Source organism: Conger conger, chromosome 6, assembly GCF_963514075.1.
Source record: "Conger conger chromosome 6, fConCon1.1, whole genome shotgun sequence".
NCBI lineage: Eukaryota > Metazoa > Chordata > Actinopteri > Anguilliformes > Congridae > Conger > Conger conger.
In genome coordinates this window covers 42,147,284-42,166,438 of record NC_083765.1, presented here as the reverse complement: position 1 = coordinate 42,166,438, position 19,155 = coordinate 42,147,284, and the positions used below count along the sequence as shown (strand labels likewise).

Here is a 19,155-nt window from a genome sequence, read left to right as displayed (position 1 = left end):
ATTATATTATTATTGCATGTTTTAACTGTATTTAAATTTGTCTCCTTTGTATAATTGCACATTATAAGAAAGCATATGGCAAAACGTTATTGCCTTCTGTCTCATTTGTGTTTGGGAAATATATAAAAAAGTGTTGATGCTTTTATCCAAAGCGACTTACAGTTGGTTAGACTAAGCAGGGGAGAATCCCTGAAGCAATGTGGGGTTAAGGGCCTTGCTCAAGGGCCCAACAGCTATATGGATCTTATCATGGCTACATTGGTGCTTGAACCAGCAACCTTCCGGGCACCAGTCATGTACCTGAGCCACATGGATATAGGCTGTATGTAAAAACCAGACAAGCACTAACAAGAAAGAGCTGCTAGAACAACAATCAAGATAACTGGCACAGACCTAGTTACTGTGGATGTGTTATAGCAAAAATCTAATGTGTAATCATTTTTTTTTATGCGCAATAAAATAAAATTAGCCACCCACTACATGCCAAACGGCGCAATAAAAGTAGGCAGGGGAATGGCGGCCATTTGCAAACACAAAATGTGCCCATTGGGCTTCTGGGACTCATTCATTTCAGCAGCCATAAGGGTTTACAGTGACAATTAAATTAGTGCTGTTGTGTTGATTTGGTATTTTCATATTTTTGTGCATTGTGCATTTTGCGACTGCCTCCATAAAGCACGGTGACAAACCAACGTCCCCGAGTGAGCTATAAAATATGATTCAGTGATGCTAATCACTTGACGTCACTCTGTATTATCCATGCATGGGCAAGATCACATCTATGAATAATATTGAATTGTGCATTTACGAGAGGCAGGAATCAGTAGCTCTGTGAAAGCCATGTGCAAAATTCCTCCATATACCACCAGCAGCCATTCTGGCTCCAACTCACAGGATATTGAGACATTGTGTGCAGTTTATCGGGGCTTCCAGTGTAATTTAGAGCAAAGGCAGGCAGTAACTGGGTACCTTTGAGGTGAAGACTCTCAGGGCTTCCATCCTGCTGAGAAAAGACAAGAAAACAAAACAGGAAGAAAATATGTGTTAAATATCAAATACACACAAAAGTCTCATTGTAAATTCATTCAAAAAATATTTCAGGTTGCTTTCAAGGGGTCACGCTTCAGTCTTAGCAGACGCTCGTATGCATGGAGTGAAATTCAGAACTGGGCTGGAATCAGACCTGGGTGAGTTACGTAATTGTTTTGGATTCAAATACTTTTCTGTGCATTTTTAAGAGGATTTCATAGGCTCAGATACACCAGATAAGCTCAGTAGAGTGTAGAAAGTTATTTGAATCCAAAAGAAAGGGACATATTTGACCCAGGTCTGGTTTTAGTCAGTTTCAGAAGTGGAGGATGGAGTAAACTTGATGTTGGTAAAATACCAAACTGGAAGGGCCACCCTTTACTTTTAGTTATTTTTTACTGGGGCACACTATTTTCACTAAAAAACATTCCTGTATATGTACCAGTTTAGACAACACGGCTAACTTTCAACACCCTTTCTGATGTCCCTGGTTCAGAGAGAGTTTGTATGTCCACTGAGGAATAGGAGGGTTAAGGCCAGTTTCTAGTCCATTATCTCTCGACTTAGATTTTTAACACCATGGCTCATAAAAAGAACAAACTAAGAACGCATCGCCGAAGCGGAGTTATTTCCAGCCCTAGACATGGAAGCTAGTCGATGACGCTTTGCTTCATAATGACAGATGAGAATGTTCTACAATAGGATTGCCATGACAACTGAGTTAGTGACAGGGTCAAAGTTCAATATGTCTCAGCAATGAGCACAACGAAGATAGCGACATATCAAATGAAATGAGATAATCACCGCCGGCAGCTATCATACATCTAACTATAACTATAAGTACATACATCTAACTATAAACTGGCCTTAAGAATGTAAAAAAAAAAGCCTACTTCAAAAAAAAATACACACTTTTATGGATTTTATTAAGACGGAATCACAATCCATAAAAAGCAAAAGTAATTATCATAAAAAACAAAGCATAATTGCCATAACTGGTATGAAATATCACTGTCTAAAGAGGTTTTTTTTGTTACAATGAAGAGAAATGATGTGGGTATGCATGTTTTATTTTTTAATGCTTGCAAAATTATTTCTATTCCTGTCTTGTTCATTCATTCTGCAGATTCGTATTTTGTCCAATGGGTACTGGGGGCCATAATGAGGAAGAAATCCATAATGCAACACATTCAGAGAGAGAGAGAGAGAGTGAGAGAGAGAGAGCTAGAGACATTTGGTCTTCACTAACATCACAGAGAGAATATGGAAAAGAGGCAAGTCTTATACAATCTTAAACAAAGACTGACCATTTCTTGGCAAATGCTCACAAGTCCATATATTTGTGTGCCTATAAAGGTGCACTGGGGTGGTACCCTATCGGTGCATGCATTTGTACCTCTAGCTAGCAATATGCACTCAGTGAGCAATTTATTAGGTTGTGCACCAGGTTGTTAATGCAAATATGTAATCAGCCAATAATGTGGCAGCACCTAAATGCACAAAGGCAAGCTGTTGTTCAGATCAAATGTCAGTATGGGGAAGAAATGTAATCTAAGTGACTTTGACCGTGGAATGATTGTTGGTGCCAGACAGGGTGGTTTGAGTATCTCAGAAACTACTGATCTCCTGGGGAGTCTCTGGGGTCCCTACGGAGTCTCTAGAGTTTGCAGAGAATGGTGCGAAAAACAAAAAACATCTGGTGAGCAGCAGTTCTGCAGAAACGCCTTGGAAATGAGGAGAAGGGCCAGACTGGTCAAAGCTAACAGTAAGGCGACAGTAATGCAAATAACCACACATTAGCACAGTGGTATGCAGAAGAGCATCCCTGAACACACAACACGTCAAAACCTTTAAATGGATAAGCTACAATAACAGAAGACTTAATAAGTCTAAAAAATATGTCTCACTGAGGGTACCTTTTTTACTCATTAACGTACTAATGTGTACCCAAAGAGAACATTACTGAACTTTCAGGGTACATTTGGGAAATTTGATTGTTGAAGAATAAAAATATACCACCACTGTCACTTCATTTCTGAGACTACAGCTCCCTGACAGTCATGAAAGAAAGTAGTCAAACAAACAAGCGAGCAAATGGCATCATTAGTGTACGAAACGAAGACGAGTACAGCGTCTACCTGATGCTCACAGTTGTCAAATGTGTCATTGTTTATGTTCTGTTGGCTGTCCTTGGGGGATACACACAGTCAAAACACCAACAAACCAAATCCATCAACACCAAACTAGTCAAGAGGAGGCAAGCAGTTGAAAGGCTTCTAAGACAAAGGGTTCATTACTGATAAATTCAATTTGCTTTCTGTTAGCACTTTTCCAGGAAGGGACCTTGAGGTTAAACACCCAGGGAAAACCTTTTTACTGGATGGAACATTTTTTTAAAAGCTTTGAGGAACATGGATTTGCAGTATTTATTGCATCTAACTCAACATTTCCCCGAAGTATAATTGATAAATTATTAATGCCCTTTCACAAATTGCTTCACTGTATTAATATGCTCTGATTAGACATATGTTAAATGATAATGGACAAATGTATTATTGTAATTGAACTATTGATTGGCTCTCAAATACATGCTGACACACGCACACACTTGCACATGCTCACATATAGGCACACACACACACACATGCTCACATATAGGCACACACACACACATACACACAGTAAAATATCCAGTGTTAATCCAGAGTACATATGAGTCACACAGGGACCACATCTATTTTGTAAAAGAGTTTATCAAATATTGAATATTTTTTCTGTGCGCACATACACACACACAGGCACCCACGCATACACTCTTACATGTGCACGCACACAAACACACACATACTCACATACACACACACACACATGCACTCTCTTTCTCTCACACAAACACACACACGCACCCACACGCACACTCTTACATGTGCACACACACACACGCACACTATCTCTCTCACACACAGACACACACACACTCTTACATGTGCATGCATACACACACACGCACACTCTCTCTCACACACACACTCACACACACACTTATATGTGCATGCACACACATAAACACACACAAACACACACACACTTATATGTGCATGCACACACACACACACACACACACACACACGCACACTCTCTCTCACACACACACGCACACTCTCTCTCTCACACACACACACTTATATGTATATGCACACACACACACACGCACACTCTCTCTCTCACACACACATGCACACTCTCTCACACACACACGCACCCACACACACACTTACATGCACACACACACTCACGCACTCTCTCAGGCAGTGGTGAGGCAGCGTGTCCGTGTTAATAGAGGCTTTTATCCGTAATGGAGGCTGATCTGCAGGATCTGCTTACGCATCAGAGCGCTGGTGACAGGACCCTGTGGGACTGAAGCACCCAGCTGCAGGGTGGCCAGCCATCTGCCCGAATAAAAGCTGCCCATGGCCTGGCTCTATCTTAATCTACTCTGCAAAAATCCAAGGGAGCTCATTTCGCTACAGTCATCCAGTCAGGGGGATTGGAAACCTCTCTCTCTCCCTCTGTCTCTCTCTCTGTCTCCATCTCTCTCTCTGTGTGTCTCTCTCCCTCTCTCTCTCCATCTCCCTCTCCCTTTCTCCCTCTCCCTCTGTCTCTCTCTCTCTCTGTCTCACTCTCCCTTTCTCTCTCTCCCTCATCCACTCTCTCACCATCTCCCTTCTCCATTTCTCTCCACGTCTCTCCGTCTCCCTATCTCTTTTCTCGCTCTCCATTCCTCTCTCTCCCTCTCTTTGTTCTCTCTCTCCATACCTCTTTCTCCTACTCTCTCTCTGTCTGCATCTCCCCCCCTCCCCCTCCCTTTAATCTCGTTTTGACTCAGACACGACGTTGTGCGATGGCCAGTCTGTCCCCCCCTCCCCCCCACGCTGATCCCCGTGGCGATAACGACCCTCCTCTCAGACCCGTGCGTTGGGAACGCGACGCTCACAGACGGGAGTCTCCGAGCGATGGTCCCGCTGAGCGCTGGGCTCCGTCACCTCCGCCCGACTCCGCCCGGCTCCAGCACCCTGACTGAGTGCTCAGAGTCTAAGCGTATTCCCCTCACTGCGCGACGGGGTCACCGGAGGCCCGTTTAAAGAAATGGGCTTTTAATGATGTCAGAAGCAGGTGCTACTCTGCTCCTGTCGCCTCTGCAAATGCTCTGTTTTCACATTCCATTCAGTTTCACCTACATTGGTGATAGATAGAGAGAGAGAGATAATTACGTAGGTATTTATTAGACTTATTTCTTAGACTTCTACTGCTGTAGCCTATCCACTTAGAGTTATGATGCGTTGTGTGTTCAGAGATGCTCTTCTGCATACCACTGTTGTAATGTGTGATTATTTGTGTCAGCTTTGACCAGTCTGGCCATTCTCTCTCATTAACAAGGCCTTTCTGTCTGAAGAACTGCTTCTCACTGGATTTTTTGTTTAGTTTTTTGTACTATTCCAAACCACTCTGTCTGCAACCAACGGTCAAAGTCACATCCCCATTCTGATGGTTGATGTGAAAATTAACTGAAGCTCCTGACCCGTATCTACATGATAGTATACATTGCACTGCTGCCACACAATTGGCTGATTAGATAATCGCATGAATAAGTAGGTGTAAAAAAGTAAAAATGTTCCCAATAAAGTGCTCGTTGAGTGTAGTGCTTTCCTTAAAGAGCTTTACAGTGATGAGGGGAAACCTGCCTCAAATTGCACTAATTTGCAGCAGCCACCTCTCCTGACCGGGCTCTGAGTTTGCCTTTCCTGCTCTTCCTCATTGTGTTTTTAGTAAAAGCTAACAAATTAGACAGATCTAAACACGCCCTTTAGCAGCGAGTGCAGGTCGGATTGGATTTTTTTCGGTTCTGAACTGAACTGGGCGAGGGAGATAACGGCTACATTAGCAAGGTCAACCAGTCACACTTTATCTCGCGTTGCCATGCCAATAATCGTGATTGGGATCTTTTTATTTTTTTTATTTTTTTTACAACACAGCCAAGCTGGCCACAATGATAATTGATGTCTAATTAACCCAGTACTCCTATTTAAGCAAATCTGCCTGATAAAGACAGCTGGCATTTAAATCGCAGAAGAGCTAATTCTACTTTATGTGAACACACACACACACACACACATTACTGCGAATAACAAACAAATAAATATGGTCTGCTAGGACAGTTGGTGTTATGACAATAGTCTCAGCAAACATTTTTGCATTAGTTTTTTTCTTCTTCTTCTTGGCAGACTCAGTGAAATATATTATTGCATCATGATATCTGTTAGCAGAAAGAACACAGGATATCTCTTCCCAATGAGCTGTGTTTCTTCACCACGAGGTTGCCGCTCGCATTATGCTAAAGCAGCGACATTCTGAGACGTGTCATTATCCATTTGGAATACAACCAAAATAACAATTAGAATTTTCATTTTAGCCCATGATGTTCTAAAGGTGATGGATACATTAAGTAAAACTTTACTAATTCATTAAATATGTATTGTGTCAATTCGTTACAATGGTACTGGTACAGCCACCATTATATGGTGTTATATTTCATCATTTAGAATAGGTCAAACTCTAAATTATGTTGTGTGAACATATTTCTTAAACAGACGGTTACCAGCCAGGACAGGGAAATTATTACCAGTTATTGGTATCAGCTAAAATGGCATCACTTACTACGATTACAAATGAGACTTCTATTGAATTCTATTGAAGACATTCCGGCAAGAACTCAAAACGGTCAGGGTCAGTTTGCACATGCTCAGTGGAGCTCAAACTCTGTAGAACTCAGAGCCTGCAGGGTCACATGATGAGAGGGTTCAGATCTGATTGGCTCTAGTTTACTGTGGGTGTGAACGTAATCACAATAGAAGTTAAGCATCCTCTTTATCGCGATCAATGCGCAGCTGTAATTTCTGTCTGTTATTTGTAGGCACTGCCTACATGGCGTTTCTGTGATTCATCATGATACCACACACAATAGAAATAGTATGGATTTAGCCATGGCTGTACAGTGCACAAATATTTGAAGATTTCTGTTCCGGAACGGGCGGCACGGATGGTGCAGTGGGTAGCACTGCCGCCTCACAGCAAGGAGGTCCTGGGTTCGAATCCCCGTCGGCCAGGGCCTCTCTGTGCGGAGTTTGCATGTTCTCCCCGTGTCTGCGTGGGTTTCCTCCGGGTACTCCGGTTTCCTCCCACAGTCCAAAGACATGCACGTTAGGCTGATTGGAGAGTCTAAATTGCCCATAGGTATGAGTGTGTGAGTGAATGGTGTGTGTGCCCTGTGATAGACTGGCGACCTGTCCAAGGTGTATTCCTGCCTTTCGCCCAATGTATGCTGGGATAGGCTCCAGCCCCCCTGCGACCCTGTTCAGGATAAGTGGGTTCAGATAATGGATGGATGGATGGATGGATGTTCCGGAACGAGATATCCACCATTAAAAGAAGTGACACCGACTCTTCATAAAATAATTGCTCATAACATAGTCCCTTACTTAAAATAATCACATTTCTGAAGATTGAATCCTCTTTATTCCGGAGATAGATATTGATCTCATTTTGGAACCAAACTCCAAAGAGTTGCCTGAGAGATTTGAAGAAAAGGAAAACACTAGATGACCAATGTAGCCCTATGGGAATTTTGGGTATTTCCTAAACTCATTGTATTATTATTTTGTTTATTTTATTTTAAAATGTGTTTTTAATCATCTAAAAAATGTTTAAAAACTGTTTACATGCATTAAAAAATGTGTTCGTTAAAATTCACTTCCTTGGAGTGAGGCCCAATCAGCAGTCAGGGTGAGAGTTCAGGGGGAAGCCGGAAGACGAGGGGGAGAAAGACGAAGGAGAGAAAAAACGGGAGTAGAGCGAGAAGAGACAAGACGGAACAGCTATCACTGGTTTATAGTTTATAGTTTGTAGAACACTAATGTATAGTGATATTGTAGTGAATGTGTTTAGACGAACGGACAGTGAGGCTTTTAACAACATTCTACAGTCATACAGCGGTGTTATAACGTGTTTGATATCGAAAACTTGGACAGAGTTTAAGATGAGGATACATGCTAGTTAGCCCGACGTAGCGTGCCGTATAAGAGTAGCCAGCCCGGTCACTCCTTCACACATCGTCTCCAAGATCTCCGTGGACCGAACACAACTGAGGAGGACTGCAGTGACGACGTCTCCACACACAGCGCCGCCCACATTGCGTTGCTATCGCGGTGAGGAGGACAACCAGCGCAGCGTTTGTTTTGGTTTCTCTCGTGGCGCTTTGGGCGCGAAGCAGCCGTTTTGTTTGAGGCTTCACCGAACGCTAGCATCAATACAGGCCTGCATCTCTCTGCTGACAACTGGTTGGGTACCAAATATTATTGCATTTAGGTTATATATTTGCCGGCTTAGTTTTAGGTTTGAAACTGAAAGTGTGGTTTAAATATTTTACTTAACTGTGTTTTGAGTGAATGCATAGCATTTAAATAACTGAAAAGCAAGCCATTCACTTGGGTTTATCTTTTATATTTCCATGTGTATATTTGTATATTACATATTTTTCAAGTAAATAGTTTAAACTTGATTCTCTTGGATATTTGCCTGTTTTTGGGTAGCTTATTTGATACTGAGAGTAAGCTAATAGTGAAAAGGTTTACAGTAGCCTAATTTACAGTGAAGTATTTCAAAGTGTTAATACTGATTCATAGTCATATATGACATTTCATTTGATGCTTATTGCACTGATAATATTGTTAGCTATTTAAAGGTTAAAATATTAATGTAACTTTGAAAGCTAATGCTTATTTAACCTAGCACTGATAACAGCTACATAGCCTACATTTAGTGAATTATTTCATTTAGCAGTCACTTGATTGAAACTTTGCATTACGTTAAAAGCCTATGGTAGGTATTCTTAGTGTAATGTGAATAGGTGTAAAGGTCAATAAGTAAGTAATAATTAAGTAATTTCATTAGAGCATTAATTAACACTAGAGAGAGTGATCTCTCTCTATATAGGAATTTGGGGAGCGCACTCCACACTAATAGCCAGACACGCTAGGGGGCGCTACATTAATTTGCCATTTCAATAGCCTTTTCAGCTTCTCAGCTGCCAGTTAGCAAGACAGTTAAAAAAAGAAAAAAGCACTAAATGTGCAAACTTAATTCATTCATTTCTAAGCCTTATCAAGCCTTTCTTGTCAAGCGACAAGACAATTAAATGCTTTACACTTAGAGACAGCTTGCTGCGACAACCCAAAGACATGTGTTACACTTTTATTTTGGTAGAGGTAAAACAATGAATAACATTCTCCTTGAATGTGCAAAACATACAACACACCTTTGTAGATAAAAAAGGATAAAAAAAATCAAAATGGTGACTAGGCTACACTGTGACACTGTGATTTTGACAGCAGTGAAGACAGAAGTGCTTTGAAAGCAACAGTGCCAGGTTTGGGATGATGAGGCGTTAAAATAATAGGAACTTATTATCTGTCGGGGTGAGGAATTGTGCTACTTCAGTTCATTACACAGGGCCATCGCGAGCGCAGAGTAACAGCGTCAGAAAGAATGAACGAACAAATGAGACTGTACGACTCTACGGCTGAAATAAGAGATAGGCTGCGCTCTCACATATTCCCTCTCATGTCACACAAACAGCGCCTGGCGCTGTATCATTCTGTCATTTCCTTAATAAAAAAATAATAATTAGTGCACTGTCATTTTCATACATCTGGTTTTATTCTAGTCTGTAGCGATGTTTCCCTGTGACTAGGTGCTGATACAGACTGTGTGTAATGGCACCTATTGAGAAAAAAACATCTTCCCATCAGGAGGAGCCATTTTGTGGTGTAATTTAAGTGCTGCTTAAGACAGGAGTAGGCCAATCCAAGAGTGAAGAGGTTGCTTTTCATTTGTAATTTCAGGTTTTACTTGATTTTCTAAAGATGTGACTCTAACAGAAAAATACAGCAAAGTATGATACATGTGTGAACCTATGAGAAAATAAAACGCAAGATTTATTTCACAGCAGTGATATAACGTACTCCACAGCAATGGTTTTAAACTGTGATACTGTATATCAGATCTGTGTGAAAAACGTAATTGCTTTGCATTCAAATAGTCTTCTACGCTCCACTGAGCTTGTCTGGTGTATTGGAACCTAAATCCCCAAACCCCACCTCCTGGTCCCCTTGGCTCAATTGCTCCAGGCTAGATCAATCGAGCACAGAAAAGTATTCAAATACAAAGTTTGACCCAGGTCTGCTGTACAAATTGGACATTGGATCTTAATGTACAACTATGCATTAAGTAAAGAGTAACTAAAACACAGCCTACTGCCTTTGGTCTGGCTGTGAGGAAAGGGGCATCAATGAGACAGAATCCATGTTGATCTCGCTAATCCATCCAATTAAATAGTAAATTACATTGTCTGTTATAGATGACAGAAAACTGATAACAGGAGAGCAGGGACAGGAAAGGGAGGAAAACTGTTATTTAAGAAACGCGACAGCGCTTAAGAAATGGTCAGCGCTTCCACAAGCCCAGCCGCCCTCCCACGAATGTTAAACAGCGGTCGTAATGCATGTGTAATTGCCTTAATGCTCCCTTTGAAAGGTAACGAGTCATATTTACAGCAAAAAATCAACAACTCGCGTCAGGTAATTATGCTCTCTCCTGCCTCATCACTCACTTCCTGCATAAGACACGCCGAACGGCGGATTTTCACTTGGCGGTGTTGTTTTGATGTCCGTTTGGAGAAAGTTTGGATGATTGCATCCGTATTAAAAGGCTGCAGGGTCAAAGCTGCTTGAAAGCATGAGTGAATGGGCAAAACAACAAAATAACGGTGTGTGCATTTATCGATCCTTATCAACTACCAAGTCAACTTTTTATTCTATACAACCCGAGGGGCTGGTTTCACAGACAGATTAAGCTTAGTCCTGGACTAAATTGAGTTTTGTGTGGAGAACCTCTATTCAGAATTAAATTTAGTCTAGGACTAGGCTTCTCTGAAACTGGCCCTATATATAAACTATTATAGACCTCCTTTGGCTTTAATAATTATATTATAATTGGTAGCATTATAATATAATTATAGTATAGTATTATATTCCTTCTAATTGTTTTTTAATATTGTCCTTGTCACTTGGAAAATGTCCCAATTTTTCTTGGAGGTCACTGCAAATGAAAAGAAATAATATAATAATTTCTTTCCAGAATTAAGCCATGGAGCTCCTACTGTGCTTCACTATATCAGCCCACAGAATAAAATAAAAACTATATTTTACAGCTTTACTGTATATAGTCTATAGCATGCCTCCACTGCCCAATTCACTGACATTGGCAGTAAGAGCAGCTGTCTAGCAGTCGGAGGGTTGCTGGTTCGATACCGCCCTGGGTGTGTCGAAGTGTCCCTAGGCAAGACACCTAACCCCAAATTGCTCCTGACGAGCTGGTTGGTGCCTTGCATGGCAGCCAACCCTCGTCAATGTGTATGAATGGATGAATAAGAAGCATAAATTGTACAGCGCTTTGGATAAAGGCGCTGCATAAATGCCAACCATTTGTTTGAAAAGTAATTTAGAATATTTGATTCTCAATACCAAGGAGGCCGTACATAAAGTTGGCTATGGCGACAGCCCCGGAGATCATACATCACGCTGTTTATCCCGACAACAACAGAAACGGCGTCTTAATTACCGGGAGCTGGATGCCGTCTCACTTCGTCTCGTACCTCTGGCAACCTGATGTGAATTTCCACAAGGCTGCTACGCGGCGCGAAAAATAAATACGCCCGTCAAGCAGTCCGCCACTGAGCCTTCCCTGCGCCATCTGTCTAACCTTCCGCAGTGAGTAAACGCTAAATTCCCGGGAACGAGCGTGGAACAATCGTTATGTTTTTCCGAGGTGATTATTTCAGCCAAAACTCCCAGCGCGGTCTCTCAGCTACATTATTCATCCGCAGATATCCTTATCCTTACCTTGGACAGCTTGCATGGCAAGCGTTTCACCCGCTATCCGCTAATGCGGCTTGATATCCCCCTAATGCAATTCTGGTTAAATGTAGAAAAGAAGTAGTTTTTTCCAGGGCTGTGGACCTGCTCCGTGCTGGGCTCCGACCGCACTGGGCTAATCTGCGCCGCACTGTGATTACAGTCCTGAGTTTATATGGAAAGGAGAGGCTTTCATTTTATTTTTCAATTTTCCTCTCACCATTGTCACTCTCCCGGCCTATTGGAAAACGCATTCTGAATTCAAGTGCATGTTTTTGACTGAGAGTGAGAGTGGCTCCACTAATGTACCTAATAGGATCCCGTAGTGAAATTAGACAGTCGTTTAGCCACAGCCGCCCGCATGCAATTTTAATGAAAGCGCCCAACCACCCGCTTTATTCTCTTCATCTCTGTGTGTCTAAGTGCAGTCCCTATAGGCAGCTAGTTCATTAGCGTAACACAATTTTCTTTTGATTATTAAAAAGGGAAGAAGAAGAAAAAACATTGCTGGCACTTGATTGTGATTTCGAACCACGCGACACGGCTCACTTAGCCATTACACGTTCAGACTATCCAATACAATATTATTGTGCCCGGGGCACTCTGTATTCCTGCTCTGTGGAGTGGCCGAATTAACCTTGAAGCAGTACGACCTGCATGAATTCATGTTAAGTGAAGACGAGGGAATCTGTGTGAGATATGAAAGAAAGAAACACGTGCTTGTTCAGCTGAGAATCTGGTTTCTCTGTCACCTTGGGCCACCATAGTCTGAGAAACAAAAACGCTTCCCGCCTGGTTCAGGTCAAACGGGTCTTCAGGCTCGAGGAGTCAGATCTGGAGAGATTCTGTGGCTGTGTTTGAATCTGCACGCTTGCCTACTGTTGAAAATACGCTGGGCAACTTTTAAAGGCCTAGACCAGGCATCCCACCTCTACCAGAAAGTCTGCTCCCCGGGACCAGCCTGAGTCATGGGAAAGCTCCCGCGCCACAGACGGAAGTGAAGTTTAGAAACTCGCGTTTCTCCCCATCGGGGGAATTCCCCCAGGCCGCATAACGCGCCTCAGCCATTGGTCAGATTCCCAGAGGGGCGATCTGCACTCAGAGTGCGCGGGAGTGCGGCGTCTCTGACAGATGCCTCCTCTCGCTCTTTGACCACCGAACCATCGTCTGTGGGGTTTGTGGCGTGCGTCTCTGCGACAGCGCTGATTTAACTGCAGCTCAGCGTCTCCCCAGCCCCAGCACAGCTCTTCTAGCCTCGCTATAAGCACCTGCGATTGGTTGTTCTGGCTAAAAGCAGCTGCTGAACGCCACCATTGCGAATTGTCCCAGAAGCCTCCCGGGGCCTGTATCGTGAAGATTACTGGGTTTGCTGGATAACTGCACCGAGTAAAACCCCAAATCCTCCCAAATCTGGAATATGGACTGAAGCGAAAAAGAGCTTTTTCTGGGTTTTACTCAATGCAGTTCTCCAGCTAACTGTCATCTTCAGAGATTGACATTTATCACTCACAAACTCCGGTGGTCACCAGAGGTATTGCAGTTTATTACGCCTCTGGTGCCAAAATGCTAATTTCCCCATTGAAGTCAATACCGAAATATCAATTTACCCAGGCAAAATTACTCATTTGGACAGTACATTTAAATTCAGAAGTTTCTTCAGACTGAGATAATTACTCTCCAGGGACAGATTTGTGCTGGGCTGTACAAAAGATATACCTTTTTTTCATTCCTATTCATCCTTTCAGGTACCCGGTGCACATTCTCTGGTGCCAAAAAGCCCCGTAGACAAAATGGCTGCCTCCATAAAGCGGCTGCAGGCACCATTGAGCTGCTCCCATAGGAAACTGTGCCAGTGGAGAGCGGAAGCGGTCTCCTCCATCTCCTATATATCTCAGTCCTGCTTCATGACACAACTCCCTGTCCAAAGTTCATGTTGGAATCTCTTAACACCTACCCTCACTAGTTATATATGGTTATAAAATTTTCTTTAACAGTATCAAAAATGTTATTTGTCTTTGCAGTGTTTCTGTAGCATGTCCATATATCCTGGAACAGCCAACCGACACACGGATTCAGCTTTGAACTGGTGTATTCCTTGGCAAAAGTATAATTGCGCTATTACCCTAGCATACACTGCATAAAACAAAAAAAACTTACATCTAATATTATTTCTATTTTTGTTCAGTAAGAAAAAGACATTGCCAATGAGGTGAAACAGTTCATTTCAAGATTTGGCAATGAGGTAAGAAAATTTCAATGCCGTGCCAAGCAAACAGTAACTTCAAAGAAGCAAATATTTTCTACTCGATGGAAAAAAAATATTTCAGGTCTAATTACAAGGCTAAAATAATTGTAAGACCAGCTCTTTTTTGCAGTGTACAGCACTGTTTAGCTATTGCAATTTGCCTGAAGGCTGGCTTTATTCCATCCAAAAGCAAGTACAGAAATACTTCCTCACTGTGCCTCTCCCACTCAAACTACCTCCCTCTCCCGCTCACTCTATCTTCCCCAAACTCACAGAGGCCAGAGTTCACGTAGAATGTAACATCTATTTTCAACTGGTTGAGAATGGTCTCCTCATAGTAGTAGTAGTATCACACGAGGATAACCACTCCCCTTATCCCTCCCCTATAACTCGTGACCCACAGTTTGCGCTTTTATAGTGGGAAACTTAGGCTTTGAAAAAAAAAAAATATATATATATATATATATATATATATATATTTAAATGACTGAATAATAAAAAAAATGATGCACATTTATTTTATTGTTGTCTAAAGACTACTGGTAAGTATCACATTCAACCACCATGTTACTCCTTTGAACAGGAGCAGCTGTTCAATCTTGCAGTACGAACCAGGCACGTGAGGCTACGGAAGAGAAAGAGGTAAAATGGGCACCTTGTGTCGGAACCTGACGAGGGGGTGGTGCATTATGGGCCCGTACCCATCCTCGCTGGGCTTCCCTGTCGCCGGCAGCGAGAAGACCCCGAGCAACAGAAGCGCCGGCCACCATCTGTGTGTCCTCATTGGTCTGTTCCTGCGGAGGAGGAGAAAATCAAGCATCAAATATAAATGACCGCAGAGCGGCCATTTTGTATGCCGCGGTCTCTTTCACACTGTGCCTTCATTGGTGATGTGTGAGCTGCAGTCTTGTTCAAACAGTGGTTGCACTCCACCAGCCGCCAATCAAGTTTCATACTAGCCTGTCTGCATGCAACAGCACTGTTGTAGTTTTTCAATATAGCTATAACTTGTTAGCAACTTACTTTTTTAAAGCACATAGCAGCTTAGAAAATTCACGGATGAGATATCAACGGGTGTAACTTAACTTGCAGAAAACCTGGAACTCTCTTAAGGTTATGTGAACCGCAGGCCTTATTTTCAGCAGAAATTGAAATCCCTACGGGGAAAAAAAGGTATTGGAAATCTGCTAACTCTCTTCCAGGTTTTAGGACTGCAAGTTAACAGGAGGGCATCCTACATTTGCACCTTGCCGACCAGATGGGCTCCCCCTCTATAGCCTGAGATTTGGGGGAGTTTTTTTTCTTGCCACTGTTTTAGGGTTTTTCTCCCCACTGGGGAGAACTGAACTGAACTGAAGCAGGGGGGGTAGGGGAGTTAGTGTCCTGGTCTTATTGACACAGCAGTGCGAGGATGCACAAAGGATGGACAGCTGAGTTGTCTTCATTTATTCTTAAAGGTAAGCAGTTTGAGTTTGTTTTTAAGAAAAGGGAAACAGATAGGGACGGAATCACAGCTCTGAAGGAGCCACAGCAGGGCATGGAGCCCCCAGCCACACAAGAGAACTCGTCTATGGATCAAGAGTCAGCTGCTCCACATATACAGCTCTTCCAGAGTTAATGACGATTAATAGTAATTGTCACATGAACATACATTTCCCATTGCTGATTTTACAGAAGCCACACCAAAAAATGTTCATAATTCAAAATAGGAATCCATGTCAATGAAGTCAGTGTAGTTCCGTGAAACGGCTACACACATCCCGACAGTCAGAATGCCGCCAGATACATTTTCAAACATATGAAGCCAAAATGTCCGCCGAGGGAAACAATTGTGCTTCCCACTAGCTCAGCAATTAGGAGTGCTAAAGAGAGATGGTATCCCGTGAGCAGGAGACGGCCAGCGGGGTGCGGAGAGCGCTGAGCGCTGTGAAGTTACCCCGCCCGAGAGAGGCTCGCCACAGGAGCGTCTCTTTGTGAAGAACCTTGAGCGGCGAGCGCGCCCGGGGAGCGGAGTTTAAGCTGGGCTGCCGTGGGAACGCGGCTGTCTGATTGTGTTTTGATGCACGTTTGACAGCGAAGGCCTGCCGTTATGAATGACTCCGCGTGAACGTAGGCGTGTGTGTGTGTGTGTGTGAGAGAGAGTGTGTGTGGGGCAGGATTCATAAACAGAGTGAAGACGCTGCTACTCTATCTCCTGTCGACAGGCACACACACAATGGATGGTCATTAAGGACCTAGTGACTCAGGTACATGACTGAGACCTGGAAAGATTGGTGGTTCAAGCTCTAGAAAAGCCACAATAAAATCTGCACAGCTGTTGGACCCTTGAGCAAGGCCCTTAACCTTGCATTACAGTACTCCAGGGGGATTGTACCCTGCTTAGTCTAATCATCAGTCAGTTGCTTTGGATAAATAACTCATTATTATTATTAATGAGCTCTGGTTTCCTCTGGTCTACCGCTGGACAGAGCGGCATGGCGCAAAGCAAGCAGTGCTTTCTTTTTTTACCCAGCTCTCCAGTAATCCCAAACTCCCACAGGACGCAGTCAGAAGTGCCACTGAGATTACTTCTGCAGTCCTCTCCGGGCCTGAGCAACATCACTCCTTCGCTGCAGTTGGGAAAGGTCAAGGGCAAACGCGGGTAATCCCACTTCCCCAGCTCCTCAGAGGAGGTTAATGCCTTCTGCCGTAATGCTGCTCTGTGCCTTAAGGGTAGGGAGTGAGACTGTGGAGTGTGCGAAACACCCCCATCGTCCTCCATTTTGTTCTCTGAGCTACACCAGAGAGAGGTCTGCTGAACTCACCCGGCAGCTGTGCTTTCAGTACAAAATAAGTAAGTATCAGTTTAGCAAAACCACAACCACAAGAGAACTGCACCAGTGGCTTTCCAAAACAGAAGTGCTGGAGACAGCAAGCCTCTTCTTTATTTTCACTGTATTATATCGTAATGTATGAATATGCATTGAGCTGACATATATGCCAAGTGAGCCATGAAGTGCTTGTAGGACAGTTATGCAAAGTGACAGAGAGACAGGAAGAACACGCTGGAGCTTCTACCGCTCACAGACGTGGGAATAAAGAGAGGACAACTCAACACCGCTTGGACTAGTTTCTGAGCAGCCCCATAGAAACAGACCTTACAGTAGTGCACTAGACTAGACTCTAAGCAGCCCCATAGAAACAGACCTTACAGTAGTGCACTAGACTAGACTCTAAGCAGCCCCATAGAAACAGACCTTATAGTAGAGCACTAGACTAGACTCTAAGCAGCCCCATAGAAACAGACCTTACAGTAGAGCACTAGACTAGACTCTAAGCAGCCCCATAGAAACAGACCTTATAGTAGAGCACTAGACTAGACTCTGAGCAGCCCCATAGAAACAGACCTTACAGTAGTACACTAGACTAGTCTCTAAGCACCCTCATAGCAAAAGACCTTACAACAGCACACTAGACTAGTCTCTTAGCACCCCCAAAGAAACAGCTTACAAGCTTACAGTAGTACACTCGAGACTCTGAGCAGTCCCATAGAAATACACTTCAAAGGCACTCTATGCATTTTTACCTTGGAAATATGAGAAAATAACCACGCTCAGCCATATCTATGATGCACAGGCAATCTCTGTCTGGGCACACATTTGCCGAATCTGTGCCCCTCTGAAGAAGTACAGCGTAGCGAAACGACAAGCCGCCATGACTCATTCAGAAACCGGAGTCAGCCTTCCAACTGCTTTCCTGCCGTGACTCATTCAGAAACCGGAGTCAGCCTTCCAACTGCTTTCCCGCCGTGGCGATAGCTATAAAAATACAGACATGAAGATGTGCTGGTGACGAGTGAGGTGGGATGAGGATTCGGCGGAGCAATTGCACGTTAGCTCGCTAGTTACTCCAATGGCAGGGCTGAAGAAAAGCAAACACAGCCAATGAAATGACAAGCCCAAATGACTCATTCAAAACAGAGTTAACCTTCCAACAATTGCTTTTCCTCGATGGTGACAGTAACAAAAGATGGATAAATACAAATATAAAGGGTTTGAAAATGGATATAAAATATCAAACCGGAGGTGAGTGGGTGGGGTTGACGACAGAGGAGACATCTTTTATTGTAAACACAGGCCCAGAGCAAGTTTAGAAATCCTGCATAGTATGTTTTTGAAGTGGTAAATGGTTGGAATTTCTATAGCGCCTTCATCCAAGGTGCTGTACAATTGATGCTTTTTCATTCACCCATTCATACACATACACTCACACACCAAAGGCGATTGGCTGCCATGCAAGGCGCCGACCAGCTCGTCAGGAGCATTTGGGAGTTAGGTGTATTGTTCAGGGACACTTTGACACACACAGGGCGGCGGGATTGAACCGGCAACCTTCCGACTGCCAGACAACTGCTCTCACCTCCTGAGCCAATGTCGTCCTCTGGTATACTATAATAGTCTCTGAGCAGCCCCATAGAAACAGCCCTTACACTGGTACACAGAGGAGGGGCTTGTATAAACAGCCCTTACACTGGTAAACAGAGGAGGGGCTTGTATAAACAGCCCTTACACTGGTACACACGGGAGGGGGATGTATAAACAGCCCTTACACTGGTACACAGAGGAGGGGCTTGTATAAACAGCCCTTATACTGGTATACAGCGGAGGGGCTTGTATAAACAGCCCTTATACTGGTATACAGCGGAGGGGGTTGTATAAACAGCCCTTACACTGGTACACACGGGAGGGGAATGTATAAACAGCCCTTACACTGGTACACAGCGGAGGGGGTTGTATAAACAGCCCTTACACTGGCACACACGGGAGGGGGATGTATAAACAGCCCTTACACTGGTACACAGCGGAGGGGGTTGTA

At 43.4% G+C, this 19,155-nt stretch overlaps 1 protein-coding gene across 3 annotated transcripts in view; it reads right to left on the bottom strand.

Moving 5' to 3' along the window:
- The window catches only part of LOC133130850 (follistatin-related protein 5-like), a 183,402-nt gene that overhangs the window by 143,256 nt on the left and 20,991 nt on the right, over positions 1-19,155 (bottom strand). For 2 of the 3 annotated variants that reach the window (XM_061245755.1, XM_061245757.1), the window contains exons 2-3: positions 14,957-15,095; positions 970-1,003 (exon numbers count right to left, since the gene is read on the bottom strand). In XM_061245755.1, the coding sequence (XP_061101739.1) occupies positions 970-1,003; positions 14,957-15,085 (163 nt within the window). In that variant the 5' untranslated portion in view covers positions 15,086-15,095. The remainder of the gene's footprint in view (positions 1-969; positions 1,004-14,956; positions 15,096-19,155) is intronic. The other variant, XM_061245756.1, reaches the window with a different exon arrangement.